The 17168-nt window shown below is 46.0% G+C and overlaps 1 protein-coding gene across 1 annotated transcript; it reads right to left on the bottom strand.

The window, feature by feature from the left end:
• Nucleotides 1–529: 529 nt before the first annotated feature.
• Nucleotides 530–16139, bottom strand: PCYOX1 (prenylcysteine oxidase 1). The gene is made up of 6 exons (XM_004580062.3): nt 15947–16139; nt 14707–14913; nt 13278–13452; nt 3404–3615; nt 2958–3110; nt 530–2322 (listed from the first exon to the last, which is right to left on the bottom strand). Exons 1-6 carry the CDS (start codon nt 16056–16058, stop codon nt 1664–1666), a joined length of 1518 nt encoding a protein of 505 aa, XP_004580119.2. The 5' UTR covers nt 16059–16139; the 3' UTR covers nt 530–1663.
• Between the last annotated feature and the right edge of the window lie 1029 nt (nt 16140–17168).

Below are 17168 nucleotides of genomic sequence, written 5' to 3'. Positions count from 1 at the left end.
AAATGGGAAAATTCTGGTAACAAATCCTAACTTTTAAGTAACTTTTATTATAGTGCTATGATTATTTTACTATTCATTTTTAACTGCCTGATTTACAAATTAAGATTTGCCTTAAGTATATATGATTCGTATTCCCACTGGGTAAGAGGGAACCACTGTATTATAACAGTACTACAGGCTGTACAAATTGTTTCCATTAAAATCACAAAAACAAAAAATAGAATGCTTCTTAACACACTGAAGAATAAAATTTTAAAAAGCTGATCTGTTGACAAACCATGAGTTTAATCTCTGCCTCTAATCCAAATAACTTTTGGCAGTTTTATTCACAACTGCAGTAGAGAATAATGCCTATTAAGAACCAACGTTCTTGCACTATTTTGTTAATAATGGTACTGTCACACTTGATAAAGGACTTCAGCAGTGTATGCTGTGACTCGGTTGCCATTATTTTTAGAACACATGCTTTTACTTGTTCTCTTCTGCCAGTGGCAATAAGAGTCCATGATCTTTTGTAAAGTACATGTTGAACTGGTTCTCAAATTTGCATTTTAGAGTCACCTGGAAAACTTAAAGCCCTACAGGTGATTCCAATCTGCACTCAAGGTTGAGAGCCACCGCCTTTCACTTGATCTTAGCCAAAAGGCCGAGAAGCGATTGCCTTTAGATTTCAGCACCCAATTTCTACCCAGAAAACTAATAAGAACTTTGAGGCATTTAAATTTTGACCACAACTTAGACTGAGAAATTCAATATTCTGAATATACTGCAGTAATGCCAACCATTCTGTAGTTATCTAACGTGCCTCTGGTGGTAGACTCGCCGATTCTTGCTGCCAAGGTTACTCCTGCTACAGTTCTCATGGAGAGAAATCACTCCCTGTGAATGAATCTCCTTTGTGCATTGGATGTCTTAGCACTAAAGGCATTAAAAACCCTTTTGTAGATGTTTTAACTCCCACATAAATGCTCTCAACCCTGACTGCGCTTTAGGAACAAAAATCCTACCACATTCAAATCCTCAATCTATTAAATCACAACCCATGGTTGTGTTTATCAGTATATTCAAGTAGAAATTTAATAATAGAATGTCAATTTTTTATTCAATGGCCCTGTACTTTTCACCTTATTTGAGATTTTTGTATGACACCTTAAGGTTATGTTACTGAAACATTTGAGTTTCAGCTCACAGTCAAAATTTTTTTATGAATGTCAGAACTTTAGGCATGGGCACAGAAAGTTAACAAAGCCAGGTTTGAGACAGCAGTTTCATGTGACTGAAGATTACATCATCTGTGCAGTGCAAACGAAGGAGTCTGGAAGATGGGTGCAGGTCCTTGAAGTGCTCAGCTTACTCTGGTTCTGATCAAAATCCAGGGCCCCAGTCCCAGAGGGACTGAATCAGAATCTCCAAGCAGGGAGCTTGAGCATTCATCTATTGAAGAAATTACTGGTGATTCCTCCAGGCAGACACACTTAGTAAATACTGCTAACAGTGGAAAAAAAGGCAATTTTGGAGATGGCACTAAGTGCAGTACTTTTATCTTCAAATTTAAATTAGAATCTCATATTTTCTCAGGAGCTGCTAAATAATTGACAAACTCGGGTCCATTCTTTTTTTGCCGATGATAGCTATTTGGACCTGGGAGGGGGTGTGTGTCACTTCATAGCTCTGTCTTAAGTTTCTCATACAGGCCTTCTTGGTCAATCATGTCTGCATGCCCATTCCAGCGGTGATAGGCAAGGAGGGCGGCATTGTTGGCGGCAATGGCACTCATCTCCATGGCACTGGCCGCAAACTCTATGCCATTGAGGTAATAGAGTCTGTCGTGGAGTATGATGGAGGGGCATTTATTGGGGGGCTTATACTGAGGACTTGCAAACCAGGACCTCGTCACAGCATAATCGTAGGACAAAAACAGCTTTGAAATTTGTGCTTTAGTAAGAGTTTCTTGGGAAAAGATCTTCCAAACTTGTGTCCCATCCGTTGATGGTTGAGGACCATCCTTGTCTCTTACAGACGATGTAATCCCAATACTGCTAATGAACAAATCTGAATTATCAGTGGTTAAAACTGTAGAAAGACCAAATTTATCTATGCCTCTAGAGCTAAAGACAGTCGAATTCAATTCCCCCTTAATTAAAGTTGTCACGACCTGTTGAAAGGACCCATGGAATTCTTCAATTGGAGGATCGAAGTTTAGAAAAGTTATATTGGCCATTTTTTGATTCAGTGGAGTAGCTATCAAGATGATGTCATAGAAGTCTGAATGAGTCTCAGATCCAGTTTGGTAGACCACTTCGTACACCTTCGTGGAACTTCCTAAACAGAAAAAAAATTTCTTTACTGTTTCTAACATACTGTATGTTATGCTTTCTACAAGAAATTCTCTGACTTGGGTCCGGCATGATAGTGTAGTGGTTAAGGTCCTCGCCTTACACGCGCCCCGGAATCCCATATGGTCGTGGGTTCTAATCCTGGCAGCTCCACTTCCCATCCAGCTCCCTGCTTGAGACCTGGGAAAGCAGTCGAGGACAGCCCAAAGCCTTGGGACCCTGCACCCGCGTGGGAGACCCAGAAGAGCTCCTGGCTCCAGGCTTCGGATTGGCTCAGCCCCAGCCGTTGCGGCCGCTTGGGGAGTGAACCATCAGACAGAAGATCTTCCTCTCTGTCTCTCCTCCTCTCTGTATGTCTGCCTTTTCAATAAAAATAAATAAATTATATAAATAAAAAGAAATGCTCTGCATTTATAAGTTTCTCCTTAAACTCAAAAGAGTTCTATCCCCAAAAATAACTATCTCATATGCTATTATCACATTGGGAGACTATTTCTACATGGCACAACAAATCCAGTTTGTGGTTGCATCACTGTGGCACTGAGCAAAAAATTTATTGGAGAGATTTTCTCCTGAGCACTTTCTGCAAGAATGATTAAGCACAAAAAATTCCAAACTCACCTGTCTGCTTAGTCCTTGTTTTCTCCTCTATCGACACTACTGAGCCAGAAATAAGATTGCTTTTGGAAGCCTGGAGGAGCCTTGAACAAACTAGTTTATTGCCACCTTCTACTGCCCAAAGGCCAGAATCAGTACAAGCCATTGATACCGCCCCTGTAAGCAAGAAAAAAAACAAAAAAACAAAAAGGTTTCGTAACAGACCTTCCACCCACATTCCCTTCCCAATTAGATATTCTGCTCCAAATGTCTCCAGACATTGCAAAATAGCCCTTGGAAGCAAAATCTCCCCCACTGAAGACCAATGAAATACTGACAGAAAAGAACCCTGTCTGAGTTCAGCGAAAGGCAACCTTCTCCAAACATGGCCCGAGTCAGGAGCCACCACACATGAGGAAATCCCACCCATGAACTAATGGTGATCACTACCACCGCAAGGCGTGCCTTACCCACAAAAGTATTGATGCCCAAGCTCTGGCCGTAATTGGTCCTCATGACAGGAGCAACCATTTCATTAAGGAATTTCTCAGAGAAACCTGCCTTCTGCAAGCTTTCGAGAAGCGTTCGGTTAATCGTTCCAACGAAGTCATCCCCTCCTAGACCATGTAGCAGTTTTTCCACAGAACTAAAGGCGTAGTCATGAGACTGGTAGCGGTAGATCCTTTTGAAAAGCGGAGAAATGACCACGAAACATCAAATGAGTTGGGCAAAGGGAACACACAAAGCAAGGACATCATATTGTAAGAACCACACTGACGCCTGTTTCCGTCTACTGAGTTCCTCTCTGTCCTGCGAGACATACTCGGTCACAACAGTCTCCAGCATGTCCCAGAAGACGTTGGCCCTCCTCCTTCTCCCCCTCCTCTAGAAATCCAGGGCTTCCGTTCTATGCCATTCCTTTTCTGCATGGATACAGTGCCTGGAGCACCTTTAAGAAATGGGAATCTTGGGGGCCCAGCATGGTAGCTCAGCAGCTTCTTCACCTTGAATGTGCCGGGATCTCACATGGGTACCTGTTCTAATCCCAATGGCCCTGCTTCCCATCCAGCTCCCTGCTTGTGGCCTGGGAAAGCAGTCAAGGACAGCCCAAAGCCTTAAGAACCTGCACCCATGAGGGAGACCTGGAAGAGGCTCCAGGCTCCTGGCTTCAGATTGGCTCAGCTCCAGCCATTGCAGCCACTTGGGGAGTGAATCACCAGACAGAATATCTTCCTTTCTGTCTCACCTCCTCTCTGTATATCTGACTTTGCAATAAAAATAAACAAATCTTTCAAAAAAAAAAAAGAAAGAAATGGGAATGTTGGACCTGAAGTTATAGCCTACTGGTTAAATCCTCACCTTGTATCCACTGGGATCCAATATGGGCACCAGTCATATCCCAGTTGCCTCACTTCCTACACAGCTCCCTGCTTATGCTCTGGGAAAGCAGTAGAGAACGGCCCAAAGCCTTGGGACCCTGAAGCCGCATGGCAGACAAGGCAAATTTACAAAGAGAAGGAGATACAGAAAGATCTTCCATCTGTTGGCTCACTACACAAATGGCCACAACGGCCAGAACTGAGCTGATCCAAAACCAGGAGCTGCCTCTAGGTCTCCCACATGGCTGCAGAGTGCCGAAGATTTGGGGCATTCTCTGCTGTTGTATCGAGCATAATCATGGAGCTAGATCAGAAGTAAAGCACCCAGGACAAGAACCAATGCCCACACGGGGATGCTGGTGCTTGCAGGTGGAGGATGAACCAGTTGAGTCATCACACCAGCCCCTCTTTACTCCATTCTTACTTCCCTGACCTTAAGTCACATTTTAATAAATAACCACCTGCTCCTCATTCTTTCTTTTAAAAAAAAGTCAGGACCTCTCCTAGAAGCCCTAAAATACTTCTTTTATCTTACCCTCCATTTGTTCAAAAAGTCTTGCATATGGATGCTTCCTCTATTAAGTCCACAGCCAGCACCAAAGCACAGTTACTGCTTTCAACTCCAGCATCCCTTTATCCCAAATGAGACCGCCCGTTTGAGTCAAAGCTACTTTGCTTCCCTGCTGATGCTCCTGGGAAGGCAGCAGAAGATGGCTCAAGCACTTGAGCCACCCACCTAGGAGATTAAGATGGAGTTCTAGATTCCTGGCTTCAGGCTGGCCCAACCAAATGTTGCAATCATTAGGATAGTAAAACAGCAGATAGAAGATACATTCACTCAACTGGCTGGTCCTCTATATGCAGCGCCAGCATTCTATATGGGAGCCATTTCCTGTCTTGGCTGCTCCACTTCCCATCTAACTACCTGCTTATGGACTAGAAAAGCAGCAGAGGATGGTCCAAAGCCTCGGGAGCCTGCACCCATGTGGGAGAACTAAAGGAGCCTCCTAGCTCCTGGTTTCAGATCAGCTTGACTCCAGCCATTGTGGCCATTTGGGGAGTGAGCTAGCTGATAAAAGATCTTTCTGTCTCTCCTTCTCTGCAGATCTGCTTTTCCAATAAAAACAAGGATAGAAAGAGAGAAAGGAAACCTCTGTTAGAGAGATATCTCTGCTTTCCCTCTAGCTCTATAACTCTGACTTTCAAATAAATAAATATTTTTTAAAAAATTAAGTCCAGGGTCCTGGTGTAGGAGCCTAACAGCTAAAGTCCTGGAATTAAATGTGCCGGGATCCCATATGGGCATCGGTTTTAATCCAGGCAGCTCCACTTCCCATTCACTTCCCTGGTTGGGGCCTGGGAAAGCAGTTGAGGACAGCCCAAAGCCTTGGGACCCTGCACCCGCGTGGGAGACATGAAAGAGGTTCTGGGCTCCTGGCTTCAGATTGGCTCAGCTCCAACCATTGTAGTCATTTGGGGAGTGAATCATCGGACGGAAGATCTTCCTCTCTGTCTTTCCTCTCTGTATATCTGACTTCCCAATAAAAATAAATAAAATCTTTAAAAAAAAATTAAATCCAGATCATTTAGCTTGACAGAAAAACAAATAAAGCACAGAATCACAGGTTTCAGAACAACTCTCATCAAGTCTAGCTACTTTGTTCTACTTGCAGATAAAGAAACTGAAAGTTCTTATGTAAAGATTACTTGGCAAGTAGAACAATCAAGTACAACTCACCCCCTCTGTCTTCAACTACAAACACACCATGCATGCTCAAAACCCTACATTTGAGCACATCTCACTCATCCACTGGTCTCTAAAAACATTCTGTATATTGTCTGGCACCATTGCAAACTCCGCTCCAACCACAACCCCCTTCCCACTCATACTATCTACACTTCCCTCAGGGACCTGAGTTCTGTCTCCTATAAAAACTATTGCCAAACAAGACTCTTCAACTACAGCAATACCACCATCTCCAAAATTATCAATAAAAATTGCTACTGGGCCCAGCGCAATAGTCTACTGGCTAAAGTCCTAGCCTTGCATACAACGGGAATCCATATGGGCACCGGTTCATACCCCAGCTGCTCCACTTCACAATTAGCTCCCTGCTTGTGGCCTGGAAAAGCAGTTGAAGATGGCCCAAAGCCTTGGGACCCTGCGTACCCATTGGGAGACCCAGAAGCTGCTCCTGGTTTCAGTTCGGCTCAGCTCTGGCTATTGCAGTCCCTTGAGCAGTGAACCAGTGGCTGAAAGATCTTTCTCTTTGTGTGTCCTTATCTCTGTATATCTGCCTTTCCAGTAATAATAAAGCAATCTCTAGGGCTCGGCAGCGTGGCCTAGTGGCTAAGGTGCTCGCCTTGATCCCATATGGCTGCTGGTTCTAATCCCGGCAGCTCCACTTCCTCTCTATCTCTCCTCCTCTCAGTATATCTGACTTTGTAATAAAAATAAAATAAATCTTAAAATAATAATAATAATAATGATAATAATAAACCAATCTTCAAAAAAAAAAAAATTGGTACCAACGCCACCCATTTGACACTGTAGAACTACTTTATATTACTTATTTAGAAGAAAGTATCACATAACAATTCTCACCACTTTGTGGATTTCAAACCTTGTTCACCTAAATTAATCAATGCGATGGTTTCCAGGTCTTCCTGGTCTCCCATGAGGATGCAGGCTCCCAAGGCCTTGGGCCATCCTCTACTGCTTTCAGAGGCCACAAGCAGGATGCTAGATGGGAACTGGAATAGCCAGGACATGAACCAGTGCCCATATGGGATCCTGGCACATACAAGATGAGAATTTAGCCACTGAGCCATTGCACTGGGCCCAAAATTGTGCAGTCTTAATAAATAACATGTACCTGGCACATAACCTAGTGGCTAAAGTCCTCACTTTGCACGAGCCAAGTTCCCAGCTCCCGCTGGTGTACACCAGGGCCGAGCATGTAGTGGACAGGGCTGAACTGGGCCGTAGCACCCTTTGGTTTGCAGAGGAAGGAGGGCAGAACAAATTGATCAACTATCCCAGTGAAGTTTGACAGCAAATGTCTGGGCCAATGGAGACTCTGAGGTGGACTACGTCAGCCAATTGACCTTGGAAGGATTTCCTTATCCTTGGAGCTACAATATCAACAGCATGTCAGAACTATCAAAATCACTTGAGCGGAACTCTCAGAACACGCTCCACAACAGGGACCCGGGGATGACATCGGGTACTGAGGTGGTTGGGAGGCTGGGTGTGATCTCTCTCATTGTATCCTCCTCTCCCCAGATACAGGAAGAAGAAAAAGAAAAGGTGTAAACAACAGTCTTGCCCAATTTCCCCCTATTCTCAACCCTTCCCAACTACGTAAATAACATCAAAAATAAAATTTAAAAAAGAAAAGCAAGGCCTCATACTTCCCACTTCAAAACACATTACAAAGTTACAGTAGTCAACACAGTACAGTACTAGCATAAAGACAGGCATACAGACAAGGACACTGAAATTCCAAGGCTGCAAGCTAATGACACTAAGAAGGGTGGAAACTTCATGTAATTGTGGGGTTCAGAAGGTGGTTTTCATGAGAGACCCTCACGTCACTAAGTTACCGAGGAAAGGTGGCTCTTGTCACACTCCAAAACTATGAGCTAACTGAACCTTTTCTCTTTATCAAGTTAGATGCCTCAGGTATTTCATGATGGTAACAAAAAGACAATCCATAATGAATGGCTTTGGCTGCTACCCTGCAAAGTCATAAAGGTAAAAGGAGAAAGTTCAGGAGGTGTATTGCTTTCTAACAACTGCTGTCACAAGCGAGCACAAACCTCACACAATTGGAATTTATTATCTGATGAAATTCAAACTCAGTTTCACTGGACTCAATTCCAGTTACCTGCAGGGCTGACTCCTTGAAAGTCTGAGAAAAGAGCTGGTGCTCTTTCACAGTTGCCTCTACCCTCCTGAACTGCTCAGCTCATGTAATCACACCCTTTCCAGCCTCGCTGCAACCGCTTGCTCCCACCATTCCACTCCTACCCCCTTGATCCTCCTGCCTTCCTTGTAGCTTCATTGGGTCTACTCACTTAATTTGAACTAATCTCCCCATCTCAAGATTTTAGCTAACCTCAGGTTGGCAAAATCCTTGTCCCGTGTCAAGCACCACATTCACGGGCTCCAGGAATTAGGACACAGACAGCAGGAGAAGTGAGTCAGGAACAGCACTCAGTCTGTCAAACCAAGTCACACCAACAACCCACATAGACTCGATATAGACTGGATTTGGTAAATAATAAAATAATGAATAATGAAACAAACAGGCCTGGCGCAGTGGCTCAGCTGGTTAATCTTCCCCTTGCAAGTGCCAGGATCCCAAATGGACACCAGTTCCTGTCCCAGCTGCTCCACTTCACATCCAGCTCCCTGCTTATGGCCTGGGAATGTAGTGGAGGACAGCCCAAAGCCTTGGAATGTTGCACCCATGTGGGAGACTCATAAGAAGCTCCTGGCTCCTGGCTTCAGATCAGCTCAGTTCCAACCATTGTGGTCACTTGGGAAGTGAACCAATGGATAGAAGATCTTTGTCTCTCCTTTTTTCTGTCTATCTGTCTTCCCAATAAAAATAAACAAATCTAAGAAAGAAAGAAAGAAAGAAAGAAAGAAAGAAAGAAAGAAAGAAAATAAAAACTGGTGGTTTTAACAAGAAGAAAACCATTCACTGTGACTCTTTTTTGTCTCAGATCAAAACGGGTTAGGGGGCCCGGCGGCGTGGCCTAGCGGCTAAAGTCCTCGCCTTGAAAGCCCCAGGATCCCATATGGGCGCCGGTTCTAATCCCGGCAGCTCCACTTCCCATCCAGCTCCCTGCTTGTGGCCTGGGAAAGCAGTCGAGGACGGCCCAATGCCTTGGGACACTGTACCCGTGTGGGAGACCTGGAAGAGGTTCCAGGTTCCCGGCTTCAGATCAGCGCACACCGGCCCGTTGCGGCTCACTTGGGGAGTGAATCATCAGATGGAAGATCTTCCTCTCTGTCTCTCCTCCTCTGTGTATATCTGGCTGTAATAAAATGAATAAATCTTTAAAAGGAAAAAAAAAAAAAAACGGGTTAGGGATCTAAGAGGTTCCTAGAGATACAGCCAGGGCAAGACACACACATGAGCTTGAACCTGCCCTAGACATGTAGGTATCTTAATAAGAAGCCATCAAGCGCCCAGAGGATTCAGTTCAAAAAACAGCTGAGTCACTATGCCCTGCACTGTAATACTGCACACACCACAGAAGACAGGAAGTGTGCAACGTACAGCATTTCAGGGATGTTTGAAAAGAAGATGAAGGATGGTAGGAGTGTTAGGGGAAGGCTTTGTTGAAAGGAGTGAGAACAGAACTCAGACACCCAACCAGAACTAGAAACACATTCTTCAAGTGTGGACATTCCACCCAAGTTCTTTCAACAGCAAAGCAGATGTGCAAACTAGAAGCTCAAAATGCTCTTTGGAACTGTGTGCACTCTGCCTTCCTAAGACTTGTCCAGTCCTCTGCAAGTTTCTATAGAAGATCATGCACACCACATTCAAGGGAACTGACTGCATTTGTCACATACTCATGCAACAATCAATCAATCAATCAATAAATAAAATGGAGAACCTTTGGGCTTCTATACCATTAAAAATAAAAAAATCTTACAAATATGTTCCAATTGTATATTTTTAACCTAGTGGCCCTTAACTCTAGCTATAAGTAAGAACTCATTTGAGAGGTCAGTGTGGTAGCCCAGCAAGCCAATCCTTCACCCTGTGGAGCCAGCAACCCATATGGGCACTGGTTTGTGTCCTGGCTGCTCCACTTCCCATCTAACTCCCTGCTTATGGCCTGGAAAAGCAGCAGAGGATGGTCCAAAGCCTTGGAACCATGCACTCATTTGGGAAACCCAGAGGAAACTCCACACGCCTAGGTTTATATCAGTTTCACTTTGGCATTTGCAGCCATTTGGAGAATGAATCAATGGATGGAAGACCTTCTCTCTATATATCTCTTCTCTCTCTCTTTAAAATCTGCATTAAAAAAAAAAAATCCTCGGGCCCAGCATGGTGGTCTATCGACTAAAGCGCTTGCCTTGAATGCACCAGGATCCCATATGGGCACCAGTTCTAATCCCGGCAGTCCTGCTTCCCATCCAGCTCCCTGCTTGTGGCCTGGGAAAGCAGTTGAGAACAACCCAAATCCTTGGGAACCTGCACCCACGTGGGAGACATGAAACAAGTTCCTGGCTCCTGGCTTCAGATCGGCTCAGCTCCAGCCATTGCAGTCACTTGAGGAGTCATCAGACAGAAGATCTTCCTCTCTGTCTTTGTTCCTCTCTGTATATCTGACTTTGCAATAAAAATTAATAAATCTTAAAAAAAAAAACTCATTTGAAGTACTTTTCAGAATACCAACACTCAGACCCCTATCCCAGAATAAATTAAAAAAGAACTCTAGGAATGGGGCATAATGTTCATATTTTTAAAGACACCTTACTATCCTATAATTAAAATGCAGAAGAACGTGTTGTTCAGGTTTAGCTTCCAAACCTGGTTTTGGTGATGGGCCAAAACTGACTGTAACATGTATTGATATTAAATATATTTAGCTAACAGTACAACATGAATCCAGAAAATAGCAAGGAGACTGCCTGTAGCACTAACTGAGTGAACACACCCTGCTGGGGCAGGCACAGGACAGGCTTCCAGAGTGGCTTCCAGAGTGCAGCCACATCCCAGTCCTTTTCACTGGTCACAACTGCAACAGGATGGCTGAATTCCCACCTGCTCTCCAAGTATCTCATAGGGCATGATCGCATTACAAGACTGATATCATGTTGATGCATTTAAAGAAACAGAAACTTATGATGCAACATTAGAGACAGAAAGGTCAGCATTGACGATGGAGTGCATGTGTCAAAGCTGAGCTTCCTCATATCCAGGTGTACATGGAGGATATTACAGACCATAGGAATCTGCAAAGGACACCCAGTACAACAGAGGATGGAGAACAGAAAAAAATCAATCATTTACCCCAGCCATGTGTTGGCAGTGAAAATCTGGGCAAATAGAGACTCTAAGGTGGACTATGTCAGCCAGTGGATTTTGAAGAGATTTCAACATTCTTGGAATGGCGAGACTAGCAGCAATTCAGAACTGTTGAACTCTCAAAACCACTTAAGCAGTGCCCTTGGAGCATGCCCCCATCAGGGACCCTGGGATGGGTGGGAGGCCGAGTGTGGCTTCTCCCTTTATCTCCTCCCTTACCCCACCCCAAACACAGAGAAGAAAAAAAGAGAGAGAGAATATGGAAACAATGGTCTTGCCCACTTTCCTGTATCCCTTGACCCTTTGTGCCCTAATCAACTATGTACAGATTATAAAAATTAAAAAAAAAAAAGGTAGGTCAGCATTGAGGAATCAAAATATCCAAGAATCAAAGGCAATCATTCTGCAACATCTGGGAAATTAAAAAACAGCCCAGGCTCTATAGCCCCTTGTCCCTGGGTCTCTTTTCACAGTTCTAAATTAATTTAAAGTGATTTCCTGGACCCAGAGCAGCAGCCTAGCAGCTAAAGTCCTCACCTTGCATGTGTTGCAATCCCATATGGGCACCAGTTCATATCCTGGTTGTTCCAATTCCCATCCAGCTCCCTGCCTGTGGCCTGGGAAACCTGTAAAGGGCAGCCCAAAGCCTTGGGACCCCACATCCACGTGGGAGACCCGGAAGAATTTCCTGACTCCTGGCTTCAGATCAGCTCAGCTTGGGCCATTGCGGCCGCTTGGGAAGTGAAGCAGCAGATGGAAGATCTCTCTCTCTCTCTCTCTCTTCTTCTCTCTGTAAATCTGACTTTCCAACAAAAATAAATAAATCTTTAAAAAAAGTTTTAGAAAAAGTGATTTCATCATTTCCCAAAGGACAACTCTCTACTTGTCAAGCTAGCCACAGGGAAGAAAAATGACGCACCTGGGCAAGCTGTGTTCGATGCCAACTGAACTTGACTGATCTGCCTGCTGAGCACGCAGCAATGGACAACCTACCTCCTTTTTCTTTTTAAGATTTATTTATTTATTTCAAAGAGTTAAAGAGAAACAGGGAGAGACAGAGTGCTTCCATCCACTGTTTCACTCCCCCAGTGACTGCAATGGCAAGAGCTGGGGGCCAGGCCAAAGCCAGGCGCCAAGAGCTTCTTCTGAGTCTGCCACCTGAGTGCAGGAGCCCAAACACAAGCCACCTGTCTTCCTCGGCGCATGAGCAGGGAGCAGCTGGACTGGAAGCAGAGCAGCAGGACTTGAACTGACACATAGAATGCTTGTACTGCAAGTGGTGGTTTTAGCTGCTATGCCACAGTGCCAGCCCTGCTACTCTCTAGAAAAACTAACTGGCTGGGGTCCGGTATTTACCACAGTGGTTAAGCCACTCCTTGGCACACCTGCAACCTCTATTAGATTGAATTCCAAGCTCCTGACTTCAGCCTGGCCCAACCCAGGCTGTTGTCAGCATTTGGCAAATATTGCAAAAGGAAGATCTCAGTTTATCTGTTTCTCTCTCCCTTTCAGTCCTTCTGTCTTTCAGATAAATAAAAATAAACAAAAATTTCAAAAGCCAAAAAAAAAAAAGGAAAAAAAACCTCTTGATGCCCCCATCCTCTACTACTTTATAACCTAGCACTTACCTGAGAAACATGTTCTGATAATTCAGTGACTTAATCTCTGTAGAACGTCTAGCAACGCTAAAGAAGCACTTGAAAAGTATGTTTTAGAAGCAAAAATAAACTCTCCCTTCAACTTCCAAGCAGAGAGACAGTCTGCTTACATCTGCTATGAGAACATGTGCCTAGCCAGCTCACAGACAGGGCTGCAGTTGGGAGGAGATCTGTTCCAAGAAACCATGATTCCTTAAGTTCATCTTACTAACAAGTCTTAAGGTAAACAGCTGGAAGAAACAGTACCTCATGAATTTGTCCAGCATGTCTTCCACCCACATGTGCATTCGGAGGGGCTGAAATCCGTAGCGCCAAATGAGCTTCAGCATGTTAACAATAAACCAGCTGCTCTCCTCAAAAACCAGAGTGTCTCCATCATACACACCCACGAGGCCACCAGACACAGGAATGGCAGAAAGACCTGGAACATGGAAGGGCGGGGCGAGTCAGGAATTTCTATGTTGATGGAATTAAAGCTTCCAGGGACACTTTGAAGGGACTGGATCAGGGGGCTTCCCCAGTGGTCAGGAGACACATGAATGGGACCCTGTCTTTAGAACAGGGAGATGTACCAGATACTCCTCACACTCTACGGGAGCAGGTTGTCTGCAAGATGGGTCAAATGATCGTGCAGCCACACCAAAATTAGACTGGCTATTTTTAACAGCATCCAAAAACATTTAAAAGTCAGAGGAAAAAGTCACAGTACCGATGGCTTTCAGTGAAAACACGAAAATCTCACACATAAACTTAGTGCCAGGAATTGTTCCTAGTTTCTGTTTGCCCTCATCAAATACATGGTAACAGAGAGCAGCACCAGGACCAAACTACCACAGGGCTGGGAAAGGAGCGTGCAGAGGAGGGCCAAGGCTGGCATTGCGTTGAAGTCACCAACAGCATCCCATAGCAGAGGGCCAGGGGGCGTCCTAGTCCAACTTCAAGCTAATTTGCCCGGGAAAGCAGCAAAGGATGGCCCACATGCTTGGGACCCTGCCACCGCGTAGGAGACCTGGATAAAGTTCCAGGCTCCTGCCTTGGCCTGACCCAGCAGATGGAAAATCTCTGTCTTCCCGTCCCTATCGTTCTCTTTTCTACCACTGTGACTTCCAAAATATAAATATATCTTTAAAAACTAAAAAGAAAAAGCTGCTGGCAAGGAAGAGGCACAGGTTGGAAGCTGCCTGTGCCTCCCATCTTGTTGCAGCTAACTGGGAAGAGGCCAGAAGGACCCATCGTTCCCCAAAAGGCAAGAACCTGCACAAGCATGCCCTGCCCAGCCCCGGAGCAGCAGCCAGAGGTCCTGGGTTCCAAACCCATGTCTATACCCACCGCTGGGGCACTGACCTTCTGCCTCTGGCACACTTCCTCAGCCGTGCAAGGAGCGCTCCACAAGCTGCTGCCCACTCAAAACATTCTGATTTAAGACTTGATTAACAGCAGCCACCCCCACCCCTTGGCTGTAATTTCAGATAACTCAAGATACAGATAACTAGTGTCCCATTACAGAAGAGCCTCTGCTAACAAGTGCTATGGGGAAAGTGCCACCAACAGTCTCCCTGACTTCTCTGTGTGAGATAACTAACGAGGCTGTAAAGTTCCAGCACTTCACCTGATCAAAAACACCCAGGAAGCATCACCCAGGAAGCTGCTCGACTCTGAGACCACAATTACATACCCAGGTCTTTGACAAAACGCTTCATGTGTAGATTTAACGGATGGATGACAGAACCTCCCGCCTCGTACTCTTGATTTTCCACGCTCATGGTGGCCAGCCGGCCCCCCACCTCTCCTCTTTCAAACAGGTCCAGCTTCAAATCTTTCCCAAACTTCTGCCGCAGATAATAGGCTGCTGAAGTGCCACCGATCCCTCCTCCAATGATGGCTATGGGGCAGAGAAAAACGGAACAGTTTCCCCTCTTACTTGCTCTTAACTTGGCTGGCTTTTCAAAAGGCCACTAACAGAAGGGGACCCAAGACCAGGACCAGTAATTTAGGGAAGGGGAGAAGACACTCTGAGCCCACAAACAAAAAGCTAAGGGCAGATTAACTCACAAAATGACAAGATGATATTAATTCAGTTTTGTTGAATTTGTGCTTTTGGGTTTTTTTTGTTTGTTTGTTTGTTTGTTTCTTTTGGCCAGATGCCCAGATTCTCACAGATCTTTGAGGAGGCACTGAGTGGTCTGCGCACCTTTCTGGCTGCCCAATAACATTGGGAAGAGCAGAGCTGGTCCTTTACGGCATGCATTTTCCATAAAGAGACCGCCATTTTTGCCTGGCTTTGTTCTGTCTCGCTGCAGTCAATGGAGAGTGGTTAATGATCCCAAAGAACACCGCTTTAATGGGGAAGGGAGGGGGTCAAAGAACCAAGCCAACCGAAAGCAGGAAACGAAAGATTGCTTTGGCAGCTGCAAGCCTAAACACAAACTGTGCAAGCAGGGGCCCTCTGCAAGCCAGCCAACCTCAGCAAAGTAGAGATGGGGGAAGGGGGTGCGACCTCAACGGGGAAGAGGACCGGGCCAGCTGTGGGCATACTCCCTGCCTACACCATACCCGTGCACGCCTGAGATGTGCGCCCACGGCTGGACACTCCTGGACCAACCAGGACACTGGCCTTGCCAAGGTGCAGCAAAGAGAGTGTGAGGGCTTTGGCTTCTCGGGAGTCCTCGGCTCCCCCAAAGCCACAGGGACGCTGGGCGCCTGCCCACTCCTCAGTTGAGCATCTCCTTGAGCTCCAAGAAGGATGACCTGCGTCCTTAAGCAGACTTAAAGCCGCGGTGTGAGCTGGTGACGAGTTGCGCTCCAACCCGGCCAGCTCGGCCTGTCTTGCGCCGCGGGGCCTGGGCACCCTATGCACCACCCGCCCGGCGCGGGCGCCCTCCCGCGCCCTCCCGCGCCGCAGCCAGCTCGCCTACCGATCTTATCCGGTGGGGCCCGCAGTTCGGCGTTCCCAGGGCACCCCCAGCTGCACAGCAACAGCCATAACCCCAACAGCGATGAGAACCGCTCTGTGGCGACGCGCCCCATGGTCTCCAAGAGCGCCGCAGTCAGCTCCCAGCTTTCAGCAGTCTTGCCGCCGCGGTGCGTCTGCGCGCTCGGCCAGCCTCGCCTCCACACAGCCACGCCTCCCAGGCTGAAGACACTCCCCGCCCAGGCCAGTCCCGCCTCCTTGGATACCCTAGGCTCCAGATCGGCCGCGTGCCCCAAAACCCCACCCAGACCTGGCGCAGTCCCCTAGTCCAGACCCAAGCTCACCACGACCACCACGGAGTCCCGAGGCTCCGCTTCTTCCCAAGATATCAAAGCTTAAGACCGTTCTAGCGGCCCTCAGACCCCACCCATTCTGGTGAAACACCTGCTAGCTTTTGCCCCTCACTCCTGCCCTCTTTTGCCCCTACAGTCATACTCTCTCAGAAAATATCCATAGGCAATCACTTGTCCCAAGGGGCCCACAGACAACAAATGCCTAACTCAGAGAATAACTGAGTCCCAAGGACTCTTGGGACCAGAGACCAATGGGCAATTCGACTTCCTGAAAAAGAGAATGAGGGAGACCGGAGGAAGATGGTCCAGGGCGAAGTGAGGGGAATAGTCGTGCACCACACAAACACAAGTAGAAACATTCACCAGAGACTACATCATGCCTCCCTACCAAATATGCCTCTAGGACAAGTGGATGCTTTTCAAGTTGAAGACAATTGAAAGATAGATTCAAGAAAAACTCTCTGCCTTCCTTCACTTGCCTGCAAGCAGAACTTGAATTTGCGACAGTAAAACTGTTCCCTCTCCTCTCTGCATGAAAGCACAAAAGTTCATTAGATCTTTTCAATAAAACAGAAGGCCATTGGTTTGAACTCAGTTCCTGCACTAGATGCAACAGGTCAAACAAATCACAATCATGCTGACTCTGTGAAGTCCATGACACTAATCAGAAACTAAATCGTCTAATCTTTCAACATATTAGGATATATAGCTAATTCTTCAAACAGGCCAAACCATCCAACTACCCTCCCCCCAAAAATAAACAAAACACAAGTATATGAGCATAAACAACAGTTAAGTTGGATTAAAAGAAAAACTGAACTTGGAGAAAAGGAGCAGAAAATCCAACTCAGGGCCTCACCTTCCATGTGCCAG

This window comes from Ochotona princeps, chromosome 8, assembly GCF_030435755.1.
Source record: "Ochotona princeps isolate mOchPri1 chromosome 8, mOchPri1.hap1, whole genome shotgun sequence".
Classification (NCBI taxonomy): Eukaryota; Metazoa; Chordata; class Mammalia; order Lagomorpha; family Ochotonidae; genus Ochotona; species Ochotona princeps.
This window is presented reverse-complemented; position numbering and strand designations above follow the sequence as displayed.